The sequence below is a fragment of the Hirundo rustica genome, chromosome 8, assembly GCF_015227805.2.
Source record: "Hirundo rustica isolate bHirRus1 chromosome 8, bHirRus1.pri.v3, whole genome shotgun sequence".
Lineage (NCBI taxonomy): Eukaryota > Metazoa > Chordata > Aves > Passeriformes > Hirundinidae > Hirundo > Hirundo rustica.
This window is the reverse complement of record NC_053457.1, coordinates 5,941,108-5,959,138: the sequence shown is the minus strand read 5'-3', so window position 1 is coordinate 5,959,138 and position 18,031 is coordinate 5,941,108. Positions and strand designations below refer to the sequence as shown.

Sequence of the window (18,031 nt, the reverse complement as noted above, 5' to 3'; positions counted from 1 at the left end):
GTGCACAGAGGCACGGCCACACGGGGAAAGCAGGGCCGGGAGTGACGCTAGCCCTGCGTGCGGGGGCCGGCACAGAGCAGCGGGATAACTAATCCCCACCCAGCAAGGGGCTCTGAATGCACTCTTCCAAGGACAAACGTTCACAGAGATTTCAGACCGCAAGCATTTAAAGATGAGGGGTTATTTTCAGCAACGACTCCGTTTCTGTAAGTAGGGGAGTTAAAATTACAAGGGGGGGGAAAAAGATGAGGAGTACAAATTTAGTGATTTTCCAACTGTCAGTGAAGTTAACGTTTCTCAGGAAAAGCTATCAACGATTTTTCTGCTGCTCTCCACTCTTCCCTATGCATAATACTTCTCCCCGCACACTCCTACTCCCTTCCTCATTTTATCTCAAGAGTTGAAGCTGATTCTAAAACTTTAATTATCAGGTTTGAGAATCAGGGGATCAGGGCTACGTACACTTCTCCAAGTCCCGATTTCAGGCTTGAAGATGCATCATTACACTGATTTGTTCAGTTCTGGAAGCGTAACCGATATACTAACATTAGGGATGTAAATACACAGGGGGAAAAATATCTGACTTGTAGTCTAATATTCTCCATGATTTTAACTTACTAACACAAAAATCAACAGAGGTATTTGGCTTCCTATAAAATTATCAATACCTCAGGTGAAAGGGGCTTAGTGTAAAACTTACTTTTTTTTTTTTTTTTTTTTTACAAGTCAGTCTATTATTCTTCTATCTGCAGATGACAATCTGGTATAGGAAGGCAGAGGGGAAATCAGAACAGCATGAACATGGACAGGATGAACATCCAGCAGGAAAGTAAGCAACAACCAATGGATAAGCAAAACCAAGCCTGGGCTAGACGATATCGTCAATAACAAGCCTAAAATCTGTTCTAATGACATCTACAATACTCTTGCACTTTTGAAAACAGGGATTTAAAAAATAGATGACCCTTATGCTCACACATTATTATGTTACTCAGTCTCTGAGCAGCTAGGACAATCTGGGTCAGAAAAGCAAACTCTTCCCCCGAAGTCAGGAATCGTTTAGCATCTAAGACTTCCCCAAAAAAGTGGCTCCTATGAACAAAACAGGGGCTTTCAGCTTCCCCACAGAACACTGTGGTGACCATTTGTGCTACTTACACTGCCCACATACAAACAAATAAAGGTCAAATGAAGTACACGACTCCACATCCACCTTCTCCCTCATTTTGATGACACAGCCACACGTTTGCTTTTCTTTCATTTTCCACTGAATCACATTTCCTTCCGCTTCCTCACAGCAGGCTCCACGTATTTATCACCACCATCTCAGCAATATGCAACTTGCACTAATTTTTTCTAATTGTAAGAGAAAAGGGGAGGGAGTACTGGTCCTACCCACTCAGTCATGTGGCAATACTGGAACAAGCCTTTGAGTCACTAAGCAACTCACTGCCACGATGGGAAAAGAAACCTCAAAGTGCAGACATTTCTCTGAAGCAAGCAATTAGCAGAGCGAAGTTGATGCTAACAAGGAGACCTGCTAAGTAAGTAGATTGAAGAAATCTCTTTTATACATAGACACTAAAATTTAAAGTGAGAACCAGACACCCTGTGAATTGCAAACAGCTTTCAGGAGGTATTCAGCAAGACCCAAATCACACCAGCTGAAGGACAAGCTGTACGGATGAAGGCGTCTTTAAGCAAAAAAGAGAGTACATTCTGTGGATCACTAGCTGTCTGGGCCAGTGGGCTGCTAGAAAGGCAACCAAGAGATGAGGCCAAGACATGAGGCCTGCTCAGACACCGAGCACTTGAGCACAGACACATCTCCCATCACGAGGGACAGCGGAGGTTCTCAGTGACAGTGGAAGGCTGTGTCCCCCCACCACCACCACAGCAAATGGCTGACCAGACAAGTTAACTCCTAGCAGTCACCTCCAGCGAGTCTTTCAGCAGCTGCATTACTCAGCAACACAATATCCCCTGATGGGGCTACAGGTAACTGAGAGCTTACTGAAGTGAAGAGCAAAGGCCTCTCAATTCAGTCCCGCAGAAGAAAACTGCAGAAAACTGTCCAATACGTGTCAGAATGCTGACAGATCCCAGAATCAGCACCACCTGCTAGAGATATCCATCAGTGGATCGCTCTTGTGAATGACTCCCTGCTCTGGAATTCGAACTACCACCAGCTTAGACTGCCAAGAGTAATCACACAGCTGCCCAGCCTCTTCTGCAGATATCCTCAATCCTATTTACCACAGAGGAACTCTGGAAACATATAACTTTCCAGCTCCTTTTCTCTATAACTCATGAGGATTATGGGCAGAAAACAAATCCCTACAAGTAATAAAAATATTTTAACTTTTTTTTTTTTTTTTAAGGCAGAAAGGATACATCAGATACCATCCAAATGTTCTCGAAACCCAGCGTGTTTTAGTCCACTGAATTACATCAGTGTTTTATTTTCAAGTGGCTTTCGGGGATTCATTTGATAACGTGCTTCTTTAGAATACAAATACATACATGTAGGCCCACATGCCGGTATTATGAAAGTAGATAAAAATAAAACTCATTTTTCTCACATTTTAAAAGTACCACTGTATTTGCAGAGAACTTTCCAAAGTTAATTTTGAATAGGATTTAAGGCAGCACTGTCTTTTTTTCCTGTAGAGAGCTCCGTTACGACCTGCTGGAGTCATTTTAGACATTTTCCCTATAAATAACAGATCTGACCAGCTGGAACATATATCACAGCTGGATTAACACTACAGCTCTCTGCAACTCTGGAGAAAGCCATGGATATGCCTTTCACAGAACTGATGAATAACGGTCTTGCAAAGAGGAAAGATTAAATTGCTAATCAGAAAACAGGGATGTTTCAGTTATTGCTGCAATAAATTCCCTAGGGTAAACTTCACAAAGTCATTCAGAGTTTAAAATTGATACAATGATCTCCTATTTCACAATATTTTTTCACAGATAAATCTCCGAGCATGCAGAACCAAAGAATTCCTATTGAAGACATAACTCAAAACTGAACCACATCACTTGGGGAAGGAAAAAAAAAAAAAAAAAAAGCTCAAGCCTGTCAAGCACCATAATTTAACCACCAAGTTTTATGCATTCTGAAACCTGCTTTAACCTGATTTTATCTGCTGTATACCAAAATAGCGTGGTGACAAGACAAGGAAAGCCAAGAAAACCTTCAAATGGGGTAAAACCCTCTATGCTTGAAATATAATTTCTAAACTGTGTGCTTAAAATTCATAACTAAAAATCACAAAAAATGTAATCATTAGTGAGTTGCATAAAAATTGCTGATTCAAACTCACTTGCTCAGCAAAACCACTAAAGTACTACCCTCAATAATACTAGCAGATACACTCAAGTAGAAGAGGTTACAGGGGAAGAATGGGAATAGATAATTTAAATTCCATTTCAAAGACAGGAAATGTTTGCTAAATTGAAGGGGGGTGTCATTATTTATAAACAATAGTAGTAAGAGACTTTATAACCTGCAATTAGTAGTATATTGTTAAAAAAAAAATAATGCTCTCTACATCAAGCCTTCCACAAGCCCTTAGTAAAGTTATTCAAATTTCTAAGAAAATAGCAAGATCCATACTTGGTTTTAATTTTAAAAATTCGAGTTTGTATAAAATTACTTGAGTTTCTCCCCAGACGTCTGGCCTGGAAAAAGTATTAGATACACAGACCTGGAACTGCTACAGCTCTCAATCTCTGCTGTAGCTTGCCGAAGGCTGTGGAGCAGTTCCCGTGAAGCAGTAAACCCAGACTACAAATTATTACTTCTATTAGTGTCATTTCAAAAATACATCCTGTAAGAAAAAGGTCTAGCATGGCAGCCAGAACAAAGGGACATTGTATCCAAGGGAGGAACAAAAGCAAACAAACCCACGAGCACTTCAGCAAGTGAGCCATTGTGTTTATCATGTCAAGATAAGGCTTCATTTGGCTAAGAACACATTTTCATCAAACTCAAGTTTCTCCCCACCTGAAATGCAGGAATGCTTACTCTCTTCCTGCTCTGGGTACAAACTCCCATGCAGTACTGCAGAGTTTAATTGCATCCACACTTCTGGGATCCCTAAAGCACCAAGGATTCCCAATCCCAACAAAGAGCAACTTGGGAAACCAAGAACACAGGGGAAAAGCAGCAACTGGTTGTACTGTGAAACAGACTTCTCTAGGAGCCGACTTGGAGTCTGGATTACAGAAGAAGGGTTGGTCAAGACCACCACGTAAGGAAAATACTTTAAACTTTGACTTTTAATAGATGAAACGGAAATTTTAAGGACACAGAACCAAAAATAAGGCCTCCTTCACGTACTACTGAGTGATATTTTCCGTGGATTTCTACTGGTGAAAAAGTAATCACTTGTGATCAAACACAGGAGATTTTTACCCAGAAACACTGGATGGATTTTTAAACTCAGTAATCCCAAGCATGGCTTTTCAGAAGTACCAAAGTACTCCAGGAAAAGGATTTGATATTCGCCTTCAAAAAAGAAGCAGGTTTTGTTCCATCTCTTCCATTTTGAAATCCAAAATTTTAATTACCTACTTAAATACTACCTCCTAGAGTAGGATTAATGGAAGCAAATCACTGAACTGACTGCTTTTTTAGAAGTCGTAGGAAGAATGACACAGGAAGGAAAACTGTTTTCCTACGGATTTGAGTGTCACCTGCATTGTAGCGACCTCAGCTTTTCCCAAGGATCTCTCAACCCTTTCCCTCTTCCTCCCCCTGCACCTTCCCCCAGCTTCAGCAGTTCCACCTGAGCTCCTCCATCTGGAGGAGCCATGCTATTTGTGGCAGCTACGTCACCTTCGTGCTGACTGATGGGCTCCCCTCCGCACTGCTCACTTCCCTAAGGCTTGTCACATCTGAAGAGCTCCGCTCCCGAGTCAGACCTTGCTGAGAGAGATGAAAAAAGCGACTGAAGCCCTTACTTCTTAACAGATCAAGGTAAAACAGAAAGATGCCATTTTATTCCACTTCTTTGGAGGAAACGGAGCAAGTTCTCAAATGAGAAGCTCTTTTTCAAAGAGAAGCACAAACACAGGCTTAGGGCAGATGATGTACACGTCCCTCTGACTCTACAAATGGAGCCTGCCGATCCCTCCTCCCTCATTGCTCTCCTTTTGTGAGCACTCTGATGAAACTCCCGTGTCCTGCACGTGTTAGGGAGCGAGGACTGCCCTGACTCCCGTGACCCACTTCTAGCTGGACGCAGCTTTGCTCCCCCACACGCTGAAGCCGTACTCTTCAACTCGGATGTGTCGGTAACAAGCTGTTTAGACCATCTCTCTTCACGAGGCTGCCAGGGAAGCCAGCTGGACTCCTTATGGGTGGTCCAGAGACATGGGAAAGAACCCAGACAGTTCTTCAGCACAACACGGAGAGGAGTTAAAGCTGCAGAAAGCTGCGTGTGCCTGGGCTGCCCGTGGAGGAAGCGAAAGCAGGAGGGGAGCGCACAGGTTCTGTGGCTGGCACCAGGAGCTGCCGAGCTGCTGCTGGCAACCTCAAAGGGTGGAACCAGCCCCAAAAGCTCCTGCCTGCCTCCTCAGTGGAGGTACAAGTTTATGGGAAGAGCAATTTTCAGCTGCAGTAGTTATTTTTAAGCCTGAAGCTTAAAGTAAAAGAAGTCTGAAAGACGAGCGCATATATAATTATGGGGTGCTTAAAATACAGACAGAAAAATACTATTTTATCCCTGTTTCTAGATGTTTAAAGAATTTTTTATGTGCACGTATCATTACTACAAAAGCCCAGCTTACTTGCTCTTACAAGCAAACAAGTCATGGAATCCAAAGGCATCCAGGTCTGAAATGTCCAATGTTTCCCCATAACAAACAGAAAAGCAGAGCCGTGGAGTTGCCCATGGCCCTTCACTCGAGTCTTTCTTAATGACATATATGACTTGAATTTGTAACAGATCAAGATAAGTGTGTATTAGTCCCTGTATCCGATGTACCCACTTCATGACTAGTGAGAATGTTTATTATTTCGACAATCTTTAAGGCGTGTTAGACATTTGACCTGCCAGCATTCAGACGTGCCACACACATTTAGAAAAAGAGCAAAGTACAGGTGCCTATCACTGTTCATGCAACACCTCCCACGGGGATTTCTCATTGCCCTATCTTTACATCTGCAACCTTCAACGCAGAGGTAGACAGGCAGACTGTACCATTTTGAAACACTAAAGCAGCCAGGCTTGTCTTCCAGAAAAAAGTTTTGAAGGAGAGTGTGAGGCCTGAAGAGAGATTTTACTATAAACCCTCATTCTTAGCAAGATTTATTTTTTTTTAACCAAATAGGCAAGAGGAAAAGCTGTGCACCCTTCCTTCCACTTTCCTCCCTGAGTTGTAAAATAACCTTTGTAGGAAGTTTAATGATTGTGAAGAAACTTCATTTGAATTCCGTCCTGCCTCCACTGTGCACATTTGCTCCAGTGCTGTGTGCTCAGAAATCCTTTGGAAATACATTATCACACACAGTATGTACATATTTGGAAGTATATAATCAATCATGCACCCTTGCTCTGCCCGACCCAGACACACAGCTGAAATGCACTCAGTGCTTCAGGCAGAGTCTTTCCAGATCTTTCCACAAGCATATTTTACTACGAAAAAAACCACAATATAAACCACTTTTTGTTATTCTTCATTTGCTTGTCCGAATTATAATGCAGTTGACTCCAGCTGCTTCAGCCAGCAACAGCAGAATCACACACTTCAGCCCAACAATGGCCTTGATGGGCACTGCCAAACACCAGCCAGACAAAAACACCACTCTGATGAGGTCACGCATACCATATGCTGGGCTTTAATGCTTCACATCCCCATCTATAGTCCTTCAAGTAAATGACAGTGCTTAAACAAATTAAGGCACGATTAGCTTTGCTGCTGCTTAACTTAATATGTGTATCACAAAACAGACACACATAGATGTCACAGAACAATACAAAACTTATTACAGAAAACCATTTCAGTTCAAAGTATTTGATTTAGGTCACACTTGCGTGTGTACACTTAACTGTAATTTTCCCTTAAAACAGCTTTTTGGAAGAAGTGTTCATTTTCTGACTATTTCAAAAGCCATTATTAAACCCACTACACTTGCGAATTTCTAAACACAGAACATACATGATATACTATGAATGCAAAGCAGAATTCACATTAAGGACCTAACCCACCTGTCCATTCCAAGACTACACTTTCTACAGATATTAATTTGACATTAAAAATGCATGCTGTAAACTTTATGTCTATTATTTCCTACAAAGGACAGAATTTCCATTCCATTGCTAAGCAAAGTACCACAACAAACGTTCACATCTGCTTTATCCTCAAGATCCCCTCGTCACCAGCATAAAAAGAACTACATGACTAAATGGTCTGACCATCCCAGATTAATGAATGAGTCACTCAGTCACACACAAGTTTCACGTAGAGAATAATACAGTTTACATCCTCCATGAAGCAACAGAGATAAAAGCCACCGGAAACAAATTGTAGGTTGGTGTTTAGGGCACCACACATACAGAATCCAAGCACTTTCTAAAGAGAAGGGCAGGATTCTAAGCAGTATACACACAAGGCAAAAGAAGGATCACGTGCACATTTAGCAGTAAAGAACAAATCCACTGGCAAGTATCATAGTTGGTATAGCAAACCTGATGAAGACATGGAAGTGGGCTCATATAATGCAGCTGCATACCCTATTTTTAATAGCGATATTCATCTAGCCTTTAGCAAGGTCACTGAATCTCTTAACAACTGAAACATGTTTATTTATGCAAAGAGCAGACATGGCATGGGAATGCATGGGTCACGATTCCCCAGAAGTCCTGCCAAAGTCTCTTTAATCTTGTTCTGGAAGAACCACTTCTGGTAACGACAGTAATTTAGCTCTTTGCCTACTCAAACTTTGTTTTTCCTGCCAAGTCTGAAAGGATGCCAAGTGCGCTGTTTTCTTTGCTTTGAGCAGTTGTCACCTTTACACTGGACAGCAGCACCTTATTCATGAAGCCTTTTGGCCCAATAGTTATGTGAAACACCACTGTTTCTCGATCAGAACTGATGTGAGCAGAATTTGTACCAAATACTTGTCTGCTGCCCATTACCAGTATTATGAGTCTATGTAACGATGGGAAAAATTAGTCAGTAGTTAAGAATTGTATCTGAAGTGAAATGGACTCTTCCCACACAAATTCAAACTTTGTTTGCTTTGGCAGGAAGATACTGGAATTTTAGGCACTAACAGCAAAATGCAATAAAAAAGTGTTTAGGTCACCATGGTCTCTAAGGACTTCATATTGAAAATGTGCAGCCATGAGAGCTTAAACAAAAAAACTAAATGTTTCAGAAGACTTTAAGTTAACTCATCCCTGCAAAGAATGATTCCTCAGTCCTGTGCTCTGCTCCCAAGCAGACCAATGCTATTCCAGACTAAACAAGGGAGCAAACCCGCCATTTTTTTTGCAAAGTAGATAATAACAAGAAGTTTACCAAAGATTTATCTAGGGCCTGATAATATGGCAAAGAAAAGGGAGGTCTCTCAGAAAAAAACAGACAAATACAAACTACTTTACATTAAGTGACTAATGGCTAGGAATGTGATTTCCAGCATTAACAAAAAACAGCACGCAAAAGGAATAGAAACAATCCTCCCAGTCCAGGTACCTTTGAGCAGAAAATAAGTCTCAGTAATAAAGCTAATATTTCTGTCTAACATACTGTTAGTACATATAGATTCTGTTCTCTTGAAGACATTATCATTCAGTAAAGCTCTTATCCGCATAATTAACTCGTAAAATTTGGCACTGAGATATTGCTAGCCCTGCAAAGAGGCATTCCTATGAAAAAACATTTCTCAAGCTTTTTATAATCATTCAGATAAAGAAATCTTTGCACTATTCATCACTGAGCACAGTGCTGTTTTATGCTGCTACATTCAATATCCAAGCAATATCCAGTTAAAATGCAAATTCTAGGTGCCTTAGTACTTAGAGGAATCTCCATCAGCGAACTTCTTGTAATGTTAAACAATTTAAGTATTTTGTCACCAAACTACTCACAACTGATACAGATCAACAGCCTCCATCTCAGGTTTCAATAGGTATTTGCTCTAAGAGAGGAAGAAACAGACGATCTAATTACAGAATTGCCCTCTATGTATCAAAACCAGAGGCCAACAGTTAGGGAGAGCAAGCTTATCCCTGGAACTATTTTTGCCAAGCTACAGCTTTGTAGCAGTTTTTGGTGAATATCTCTTCCAGAAGCGAAGCGGCGAACGCCCCCAATTTCAGCATTACCGATCAAGACAGTACGAAGCCAGCTGTTAATACGACACGTTTTAAAAAAATTACACCTTCAACCTGAACGCACCTTCCCAAATTAAGGTGCTTCCAAGTCTAATGGTCTATCAGTCAATATTCTGTGAAGGGCCTAAAAGGCATAGAACATCGCTCTGTCACTGCCTGGCAATAGCACTGCTTCACAAAAGGCACTCCTACACTCAGCTTTGTTCAGATCAGAAACGATCCACCGCCAAGGGGAGATTGATTACCGTTACCGGAACGAGCGTTATCGGACACATGATCTTGACAGGTTTCAGGCAAAGGACAGACACCAGCGCCAGTATTTGCTTTGTAAAATGAATCTGGAAGATCGCGGCTGGACTCTGCGGGTGAATTTACACTCCGTGGCTCAGCTGATTGAAGAGGTGGCTGCTGCCAAAGGAGGATATCCCACTCCGTGTTGCGTCACGCTGACCCCCTCCGTGCAGGAAGCCACAGCGCTGGCTGCACCCTGGGCTAATCCAGCTCGGCCCATCCCCATCACAGGCTTCCCCCGTGGTCAAAATCAAGGCTGCGCTGGGTTAGAGGACTGAAGGTGCTGGCGTGGGGTCTGATAGTGGGAACTGCTGTCTGCGGCAGAGCCAAGCTGCTCCAGCAGCTCGAGTCATAACATGTAACCTCACCCTGATGAGAAATGTTCAACTCGTTTGGCTTCCCTACCACAGACACACAAAAGCACCAGCCCTCCCTCTCCTTTCCCTAGGATTCTCTCTCAGGCACTCTCTTTTTCTAGCCCTGTATTTGGCATCAGGGAAAAAAAAAAACATCTTGGTGAAGCAGGAGGGAAGAAGGGGTGTCAGGACAAAATTACACAGCATTTATTCAGGGCCATCTGTTATTCCAAGCCTCTAAGTACTATTTCTTATACAGTAAGATATATTTTATCACCACAGTGTACCATCCAAGCCATAAGGAAGAATTTATTGCTATTGTAATCAGTTCAGCACAAGTTGAAGTATCAAGTATTTTTCTATTTGTCATAAAAGAGATTTTTAGACCTTCTTCTGAAGCAGCAAGGGGGGAATCACTAATTCTCTTGTTCTTTAAATACACACACATTAATATATTAATGTGTTTCTGATTAATGGAGAGGCATTAAAATCAAGGACACTGGGAACAGTAAGAAAAGTGCTTATTTTTTAAGAAACTAACATTTTCTGTATTCTTTTTAGCAAGTGAACCAAAAATCAGTAAGTGGAATATCACTGTAATCATGCAGAGACCTGGAAATGAAAGCTTCAGAAGAAGGGATACTATCTTCTATCTGCTCTACAATTAATGGTACTGGTTAACCTTTAAATGGGTCAGGTACTTTAACTGAGGGTGCTAAAGCAATATTCGTGGCACAGTACTCCTTGACATGATCAGATTAACTAGAATCATACATAGTACCCAATATAATCTTTCACAAAACAAGGAACAATCTCTGCCAATAACCAATAGGAAACTGTTCATGTAACACAGAACTTGAACATAAAATGACCTTAAACAATAGTAAAATCATAGCTTTTAAATAAGTTAAATGGATAGTACTTATACGCTAGTAACATTTCTTACCTGATAGGGCTGAAAGGCACTATCTTCAGTTATGAAATCCAGCTGCTTGTCCACAAGGAATTCTACTGCAGTAATTGAATTGTATACACTTTTTCCAACCAAAGGCTTGAATGTCTACCAAGGAAAAAAGAGAAAATCAGGCAACTGAAAAAACCCTTCAGCACATCAACCCCGCAAAACTGTATAAATACTGATGTATTCTTCCATCGAAATAAGCTAAAACAGAATAACAGTTACTAGTTATACAAGAAAGGAGGATTTTGTGTTCCGTCGTTTTTGGTTTTTTTCCCTTTGTGCCGTTGGTGGAAAACCAGCTAGAAAAGAGAACTACAGCGTACATTCTTTCTTTCCTTCGCTACACTTCAGCAAGATTGTTTACCACAGAAGCTCAAAGTACGGGAGCACCATTCCACCCTAAACACAGAGCTCAGCCCGCAGATCCTCTCTCCCTGCCTGCAGGACCAGCTAGCACAGCAGCGATTATACTAAGGACAGCTCAAGTGGAATCAGACTGCAGAGAAATCCCTCCCCCCCTTCCTGTTCTGAAATCGTTCACCTTGCCTCAAGTCAACCAGCTCATTTCCCTGCCCATCTCTGAACTGTTCTGACTCCGCTCCCGCCGCCCCCGCAGCCGCTCCTCCCTGCAGCAACCGGCTGCTCCAGCACAACGCCTCCCGAGCTCCCAGCGCCAGGCACGGGAGCTCTCCCGATTCACCCCGGGCGCTGCCAAAGCAGCCGGGCGCTGCCGGCCCCCGCTGCCGGAGGAAGCGAGAAATCTCCCAGCTCTGCTGCAAAAGCCAGGCACGGAGAAAGGGGAGCAGGGAATCGGAGGCTCCTCGGCACCCTCGAAGGGTGTTTGCCCAAAGCCCGCGCCCTCATGCAGGCACAGCGGGATGCAGCAGGCGAGCAGGGAGGGCGCCGTGACTCCAGAGGATCTCCCCCGAGAGGGGACAAGCGGGCGGTCCCCTCCCTGCTGGCTGCCTTTCCTGGAACAGAACTGACTGAGCGGGGATGTACCCACTGGGGATGAGTCAGGTGAAAAGGAAATCCCAGCGGATGGAGGGGAGAGAAACGCTGCTCTGAGGACAGACGGGAACAGCGAGAGGAAGACATCGGTGAACAAAAGAAATGACTGGCAGAAAGAACGTGCAGGATGCAAGGGGAAAAAAACCACGGAGGGACGGAAAAAAATAAGAGGAAAGTTATTTTACGGGACAAAAAATAGTAATGAGGGAAAACAGGAAAAGAAAAAAGCCCTCTGAGACCGATTCTAAATTTAAAATGCAGGAGAAAAAGACAAAGAGGAGAAACGAGGGCAGGTCAAACCACATGGAGCACTGGGCAAATACTACACCACCATCTGTAAAATGCTGCTATCAAAGCTAACATGCAACATCCCGCAGCAACAGACCCCAAGTACTTACAAGGGGAAGGCAGGATCACCACGACCTATTTACAGATGGGGAAACTGAGGCACAAAGCAATCCCATAACTTGACAAAAGCCACTAAGCAGGGCAGCAGCAGAGCCAGTGACCTGCCCCCAGCCAGTCTGCAGGCAGCTAGTAAGAGAGCACTCAAGGTTTTATCAGGCTTCATTACCTACTTTCAAAGGTGTTGCCTCGCGATTAGGCTAAATATAACCCAAGTGTCTCTGGAGCTTCAGCTCTGGCACTCACTAAACAAATGAGAGAATGCTTCATGGGAGATACATTATACTTTCTAATAAATCCATCAAACTCCATAAATGCTTCGACTGAATGCACAGCATTCTTGTTTCCATTTAATTTAAGGTTTCACTTCAGCTGCTACTCTTTCTCAGACAAGGAAGGAAAAAAAGCCAAACCTCTCCACCAGTCAGCCATCTCTACAACAGATAACTAGACGAAAGGGCTGGAGAGCAAAAATATATGATAATATTCCAACTACAGAGTCCAAATAGTAAATAATTATTTAACCTCTAATAGCTAAGCAAAGACCTTTGCTCCTGCATCACTTTCCTATAATGGATCTTGTATTGCTAATGGTTAAGAGGGTGGAGTTCACATCATGAAAATTGCAAAGTGTTGAGTGTATAAACTCAACAAGCAGACAAACTTTTCTTTGAAAAAGCCAATGTTGTAGTCTTTCAACTCTTAATCTGCCCCCCGTGTCATCTCTCACACCGTTCTACTTTTTCCACACTGCCTTCTAACTTTCTGAGTTATTATTCAGGTCAAGAAATTAGTTTCCGACTACAAACAACAGGACATACCACATCATTAGCTGAAACGAAACTGTGTGGAATGTGGCTTGCAGTTAGTTATCATTCAGGAGTCAGACAACACTACAGATTAAGGTACATGTGAGCCACTGGTTTATCTTCCTACTGGTATTAAAAGAACCTAGCTCCAAATATAGATCTGTGAGTGTGATTATTCTGAGAAAAGAAACGTAATGCCTTCTCCCTTACTTTCATAGATCTATGCCTCTAGACAGGTCAACGCCCCCAAAATACTCATGTGGAGGATGCAGACTATCCAACAAGCACAGAAGAAAAATATGTAAATAAATAAAGCAAAGCCATGCCACGTCACACACCTCCTCTTATGCAGATAGCCGCTCAGAACTTGAGATTTTTCAGACACTATTAAGAAACATTCCCACTATCAAAGAACAACAAAACGCCACCCTTAAGTAAACACCTTCTTGGAAAAGCAAAGTCCAGACTCCATCAGTTCCATGAGATAGGCAGGCCACCAAGGAGATACCCAAATTGGGACAGGTTAGAGATTTGAAAAATTTTAAATGGAAGACATAACTGAATTTCACACTACATATCACACATGCACAAAGAAAACCAGACCAAGGGCACAGCAGGCAAGAGTCAGCTATTAGACGTAAGCATGTGAGGCATGTAATGACATGAAAATAGATATAAGAAGGTCCAACAAGCTCCTTGCAGATTTTCAGAGGAAAAGCTCCTTGTAGATACTCCCTCTTTCCATTCCCAAAGTGGAGGACAACTTTAAGCACAATCAAGCATACTGGCAGAAGCCAAGAAAAACTGAACCTCTATAAATTAAAATCTCCCTTTCAAACCTGTAGCTTGTAAAAGGAAGCTTTTATATGTTAACCCAATTCCCCAAACACCACAACTAAGCAGAGGACTCAAGCACTCATTTTTAAGTGACATCTGACTATTCTGACTGCTTGAGAAAAAAAAAATCCCACATTTTCTCCCACCAAATTTCCCTGCTTAGCCAAAGGGAGCTCCATGAACACACACACACACTCTCTCTCTCTCTCTGGCTGCTTTGCTAACTAGATTCCTGATGCTGAATAAAATGTGTTTCTTACTCTGCCCCCTCACCATGATTTTACCCCAGCTCATGCCAGAAATAACCTGCCTACAAGAGGCAGCTGGCACAGCACTGAGTCTGAGAACCGGATTCCGGACTTTCTGGAAATTCAAATAATTTTTTAGAAGACATAAATTATCATCACTTCACAGCAAACAATCACAAAACTATTCAACAGCATTCACCAAATACCAATACAGCAGATTACTCGGTGCCTGCCTTTTCTAATGCCCAATAACACGAGTCATCTCTATCTTCCCAAAACCCCCACAGCAATCACAGGACCCACTTTCCCAGGGAAGCAGCAGTGACCAAGCACAGAGTACATTTTTACCTCTGCCTAGCGCAATCAAGCAGCTGGAGCGGCGGTAATCCGCCTGGAGCATGCGAGCAGGCGGTTCCCTGGCACTGGCCAGGGCTCCAGGAGCCGCCGCAGCTCGGCTGCTGCAGCCCAGGCGCTGCCAGGCTGTGACACCCAGAAGGCTCAATGCAGCAAATGCTCGGGTTACAGCTGAGCTCGCAGCTGCTGCCCGGCTCATCCCGCACGTACACCGCCTCAGCTGCCTCGCCGGAGCTCACAGCCGGCTTAGCTGGGCACCGTGCCTCGAGCCTGCTGCCCACACCACAAAAGCACATCCTACTAACGCACACGGACCGCACCAAACCTTTTTTTTTTTTGAACCTCTCTAGAGAAATTTATGCCGTAAACCAAAGAGACTTTTAAAGAGTTAATGATGTAATTTAGAAAGCCATTCTTACACTAAAACATCTACATTCTATACTTCTTCCTCTTTAAAGTGTAAAAACCGAAAAGATCATTTAAACTTAATTGTTACGTGCTATTCAGTAAACTTTTCCACATATCGCTCTCCAGCCTCGCTGTTTAGTCTGCAATAGCGCAAACACCGGCACCTTTTCATTATGACACTTAATCATTCAAAACAGCCGTAGCTCTCTTCCAAACGCCTGTTTGTTGCCATGGTTTGTACTCAAAGGCAGAATTACCAAGTGGAAAAGAGCGGACAATCAGTAAGGCAGATCTGACGTTAAAATCGAGCACGGGCTTTCCTCATTCGCGGACTACCCCGCCCGCAATCCCTACGGAAGCGTCCGTTTCCAGCCAAGGCGTTACTCCGGGCGGAACTCTCGCAGACCTTCGCCGGGGGGAGCAGAAGGAAGTACCCGTCGGGACGCGGGGGGAAGGCAGCGCCAGCCGGGCCCGCTGCCCGCCGGAGCTGCCGCACGGCGGGGCGCACCAACGGCGCGCACGGCTGTTCCAACGGCGGGGTCCGCGCCGTTAACGGCCCGCACCGAGTCCCGCCGCTCCCGCACCTCGCCTTAACGGCACAAACTTAACCGAAGAGAGGAAACAAAAACCCACAAAGCCTCGGGTTTTTTTTTTTTTTTTTTTTTCCCTGAACTCCCTTTCTCCCGTTTCCCGAGGGGCGCGGGCCGCCCTGCGCGCCCCCGCGGGTGCGGGAGATGCGCGGTACTCACGCCGTCCCGGGGTCGCCGCGCTCCCGTCCCCGCCGGGCCGCGCACAAAGCCGCCCCGCCGGCCGCGTGCCGCGCCGCGCGCGCCCCCGCGGGAGCCCGTTCGTCACGTGCGCCGCTCCGCGCTCCGCGGGGAAAGGACGGAGAGGGGCTCGGGGCCGCGACAGCCCCGCGGGCCGGGGGCGCGGCCCGTTCCGCCTCAGCGGCCTCGGAGGGCAAACAAAGGCGCCCGCGGCCAAGTTAAAGCGTCCGCGCGGGTACGCGTCCCGCGGGGGCGCCCCCCCCCCCCGAACCACAGCGGTGCATCGCCCCCCTCCCCCCCGCCCCGTCGGCCCATCCGCACCTCGTCCGCCGGCCCGGCCCGCGGGACCTCCGCGCCCGCCTCCGCCTTTGAACTCACAAGGAAAATGGTTCTCGCCGCGCCGCTTCCGGGTCGGGCCGGGCGGCCGCGCCGGGGGCGGAGACTGCGGGGCCGGAGGAGGAGGCGGCGGGGAGGGAGAAGAGGAGGAGGGCGACGACTCACCGCCCGCCCTTTGTGGGGCCGGCGCGGACTATCGCGCAGCTGTGCGCTCCGCGGAGGCCCCGGCGCGTCCCCGCTGCTGGGTCATGGCGCGCTGCCGATGCCGCCGCTTACATAAGCGGTGCGGTGCGCGGTGCCGCGGCGGGAGGAGCCGGGCCGGGAAGCACCGGGGGAGCGTGGGGCGAGGAGAGCACGCCGCGGGAAGAGGTGGCGCTCGGCGGGCGCGGCCCGCGGCCACGTCCCGCGGGGGCGGAGTCCTGGGACACGTGTGGCGGTGCTCGGGAGCGCGGCCGAGGCGGCCAGGAGCCTCCTGCTGCCGCTGCTCTCCGTGCCACAACCTCGAGCTTCGTTTACGGCCTCAGCGCTTCCTCCCCCCGCGAAGCCGAGCCCTGCCTTGGAAAGATGTTCCCTATCCCTCCCGAGGGTGGGCTTTGGAAAGTTAGCAAGCGAGGGCTGCAGCTCGTCCACATTCAACCGAGGGGAAAAAAAAAAAAAAAAGAAAAAAAAAGAAAAAGTAATAAAAAGGAAGGGCGGGTCAGGCATGAGCTCAGGGCCTGGTTTGGGTCCAGCAGCAGCCGGAGCTGAGGGCGGTGGGCGGCTCCGCGCCCCCCAGCGCCGCCAGAGCCAAAGGCTTCCCCAAGAGCACACAGTGCTCGGCGAGGACTCGGCCCGAGAACTGGCGGAACGCTTCTCAAGCACAATCTTCTCATTTTTAATATACAACCTATGTTCTCCCTGACGCACCCCCCACCACCCTCCCCCCACCAAAAAAAAAAACCCCAAAACAAACACGTGTTTTCCCACTTTTCTACACGAGTTAATGTCACTAACTAGTTGTTTACGTTTCACATGGAAACTTCAATTGAATAGTCCAGGGGGAAAAAGTTCAGGGGACACTTTGTAATGAAAAATGGTTTCCAGAGAGAAATTTAGCAAAAACACCTGTAATATACTCCTTGAGCTTAGCTCACATACACAAACATGGATAGTAAGGAAAAAAAAAAAAAAAATCACAAGGGAGATTGCGATAGAGACATTTGTTTTCCTCAAACTCTTTAAACATAAACAGCTGTACATTTTTCCCTTCATGGAAAAAGTACAAGGCGTGTCATTCGCCAAGAAAGTCTGAGAATAATGGGAAATCAATGCATGACTACATCTCTGTTCTCATCTTGCATTATTCCAAATGATGTAAGCTTAAAGGTGAACTGGAATGCTATAACATACTTAGCTCTGAAATAAAATATTTAGGTACAGCTAAACATTGAAGTCGAACTGGAAGGCTCTCTACCCACCGCAGGCTTTTCTCCAGCAAACTGGTTTTCTTCCATAACAGCTCGTGACACTGCACGCACACAAGCAAGGGCAGGAACCAGGCTGCTTGGACGCGGCATTTGTCCGCTGCCCGGCCTATGCTCAAAGCACAGAACTGCAAGACTCCTGGGTTTTGCTTGGAAAGGACACTAGCAGAGGCAGTTTATTGTATTGATTTTCCTTTTTAAGTGGTCTCCCATCCCGGCTGGCTCAAGGCAGCTGAGCAGCCTTATATGGCAGCAAGGCTGCGGGGAGGCAGCAGAGCCTTGAGCAGCCTCCATCTATTCCTGACCACCCAGACCGGACAGTTGCTCCTCTGGTTTCTGGCGCCCACGCCACAGCCCCTCACCAGATCCACCCAGGGCTCGCCACCAGCAGAACGCGGCTCGCTAACCTCCTTGGCTCCCCCAGAACGCACC

The 18,031-nt window shown here is 45.6% G+C and overlaps 1 protein-coding gene across 6 annotated transcripts in view; it reads right to left on the bottom strand.

The window, feature by feature from the left end:
* JMJD1C (jumonji domain containing 1C) overlaps positions 1–18,031 on the bottom strand; it is a 158,330-nt gene that overhangs the window by 45,850 nt on the left and 94,449 nt on the right. For 3 of the 6 annotated variants that reach the window (XM_040072008.2, XM_058421669.1, XM_040072011.1), the window contains one exon: positions 10,947–11,060. In XM_040072008.2, the coding sequence (XP_039927942.1) occupies positions 10,947–11,060 (114 nt within the window). Of the gene's footprint in view, positions 1–10,946; positions 11,061–14,619; positions 14,635–16,121; positions 16,216–16,301; positions 16,319–18,031 lie in introns of those variants that run through there. The other 3 variants (XM_040072009.2, XM_040072010.2, XM_058421670.1) reach the window with 3 other exon arrangements.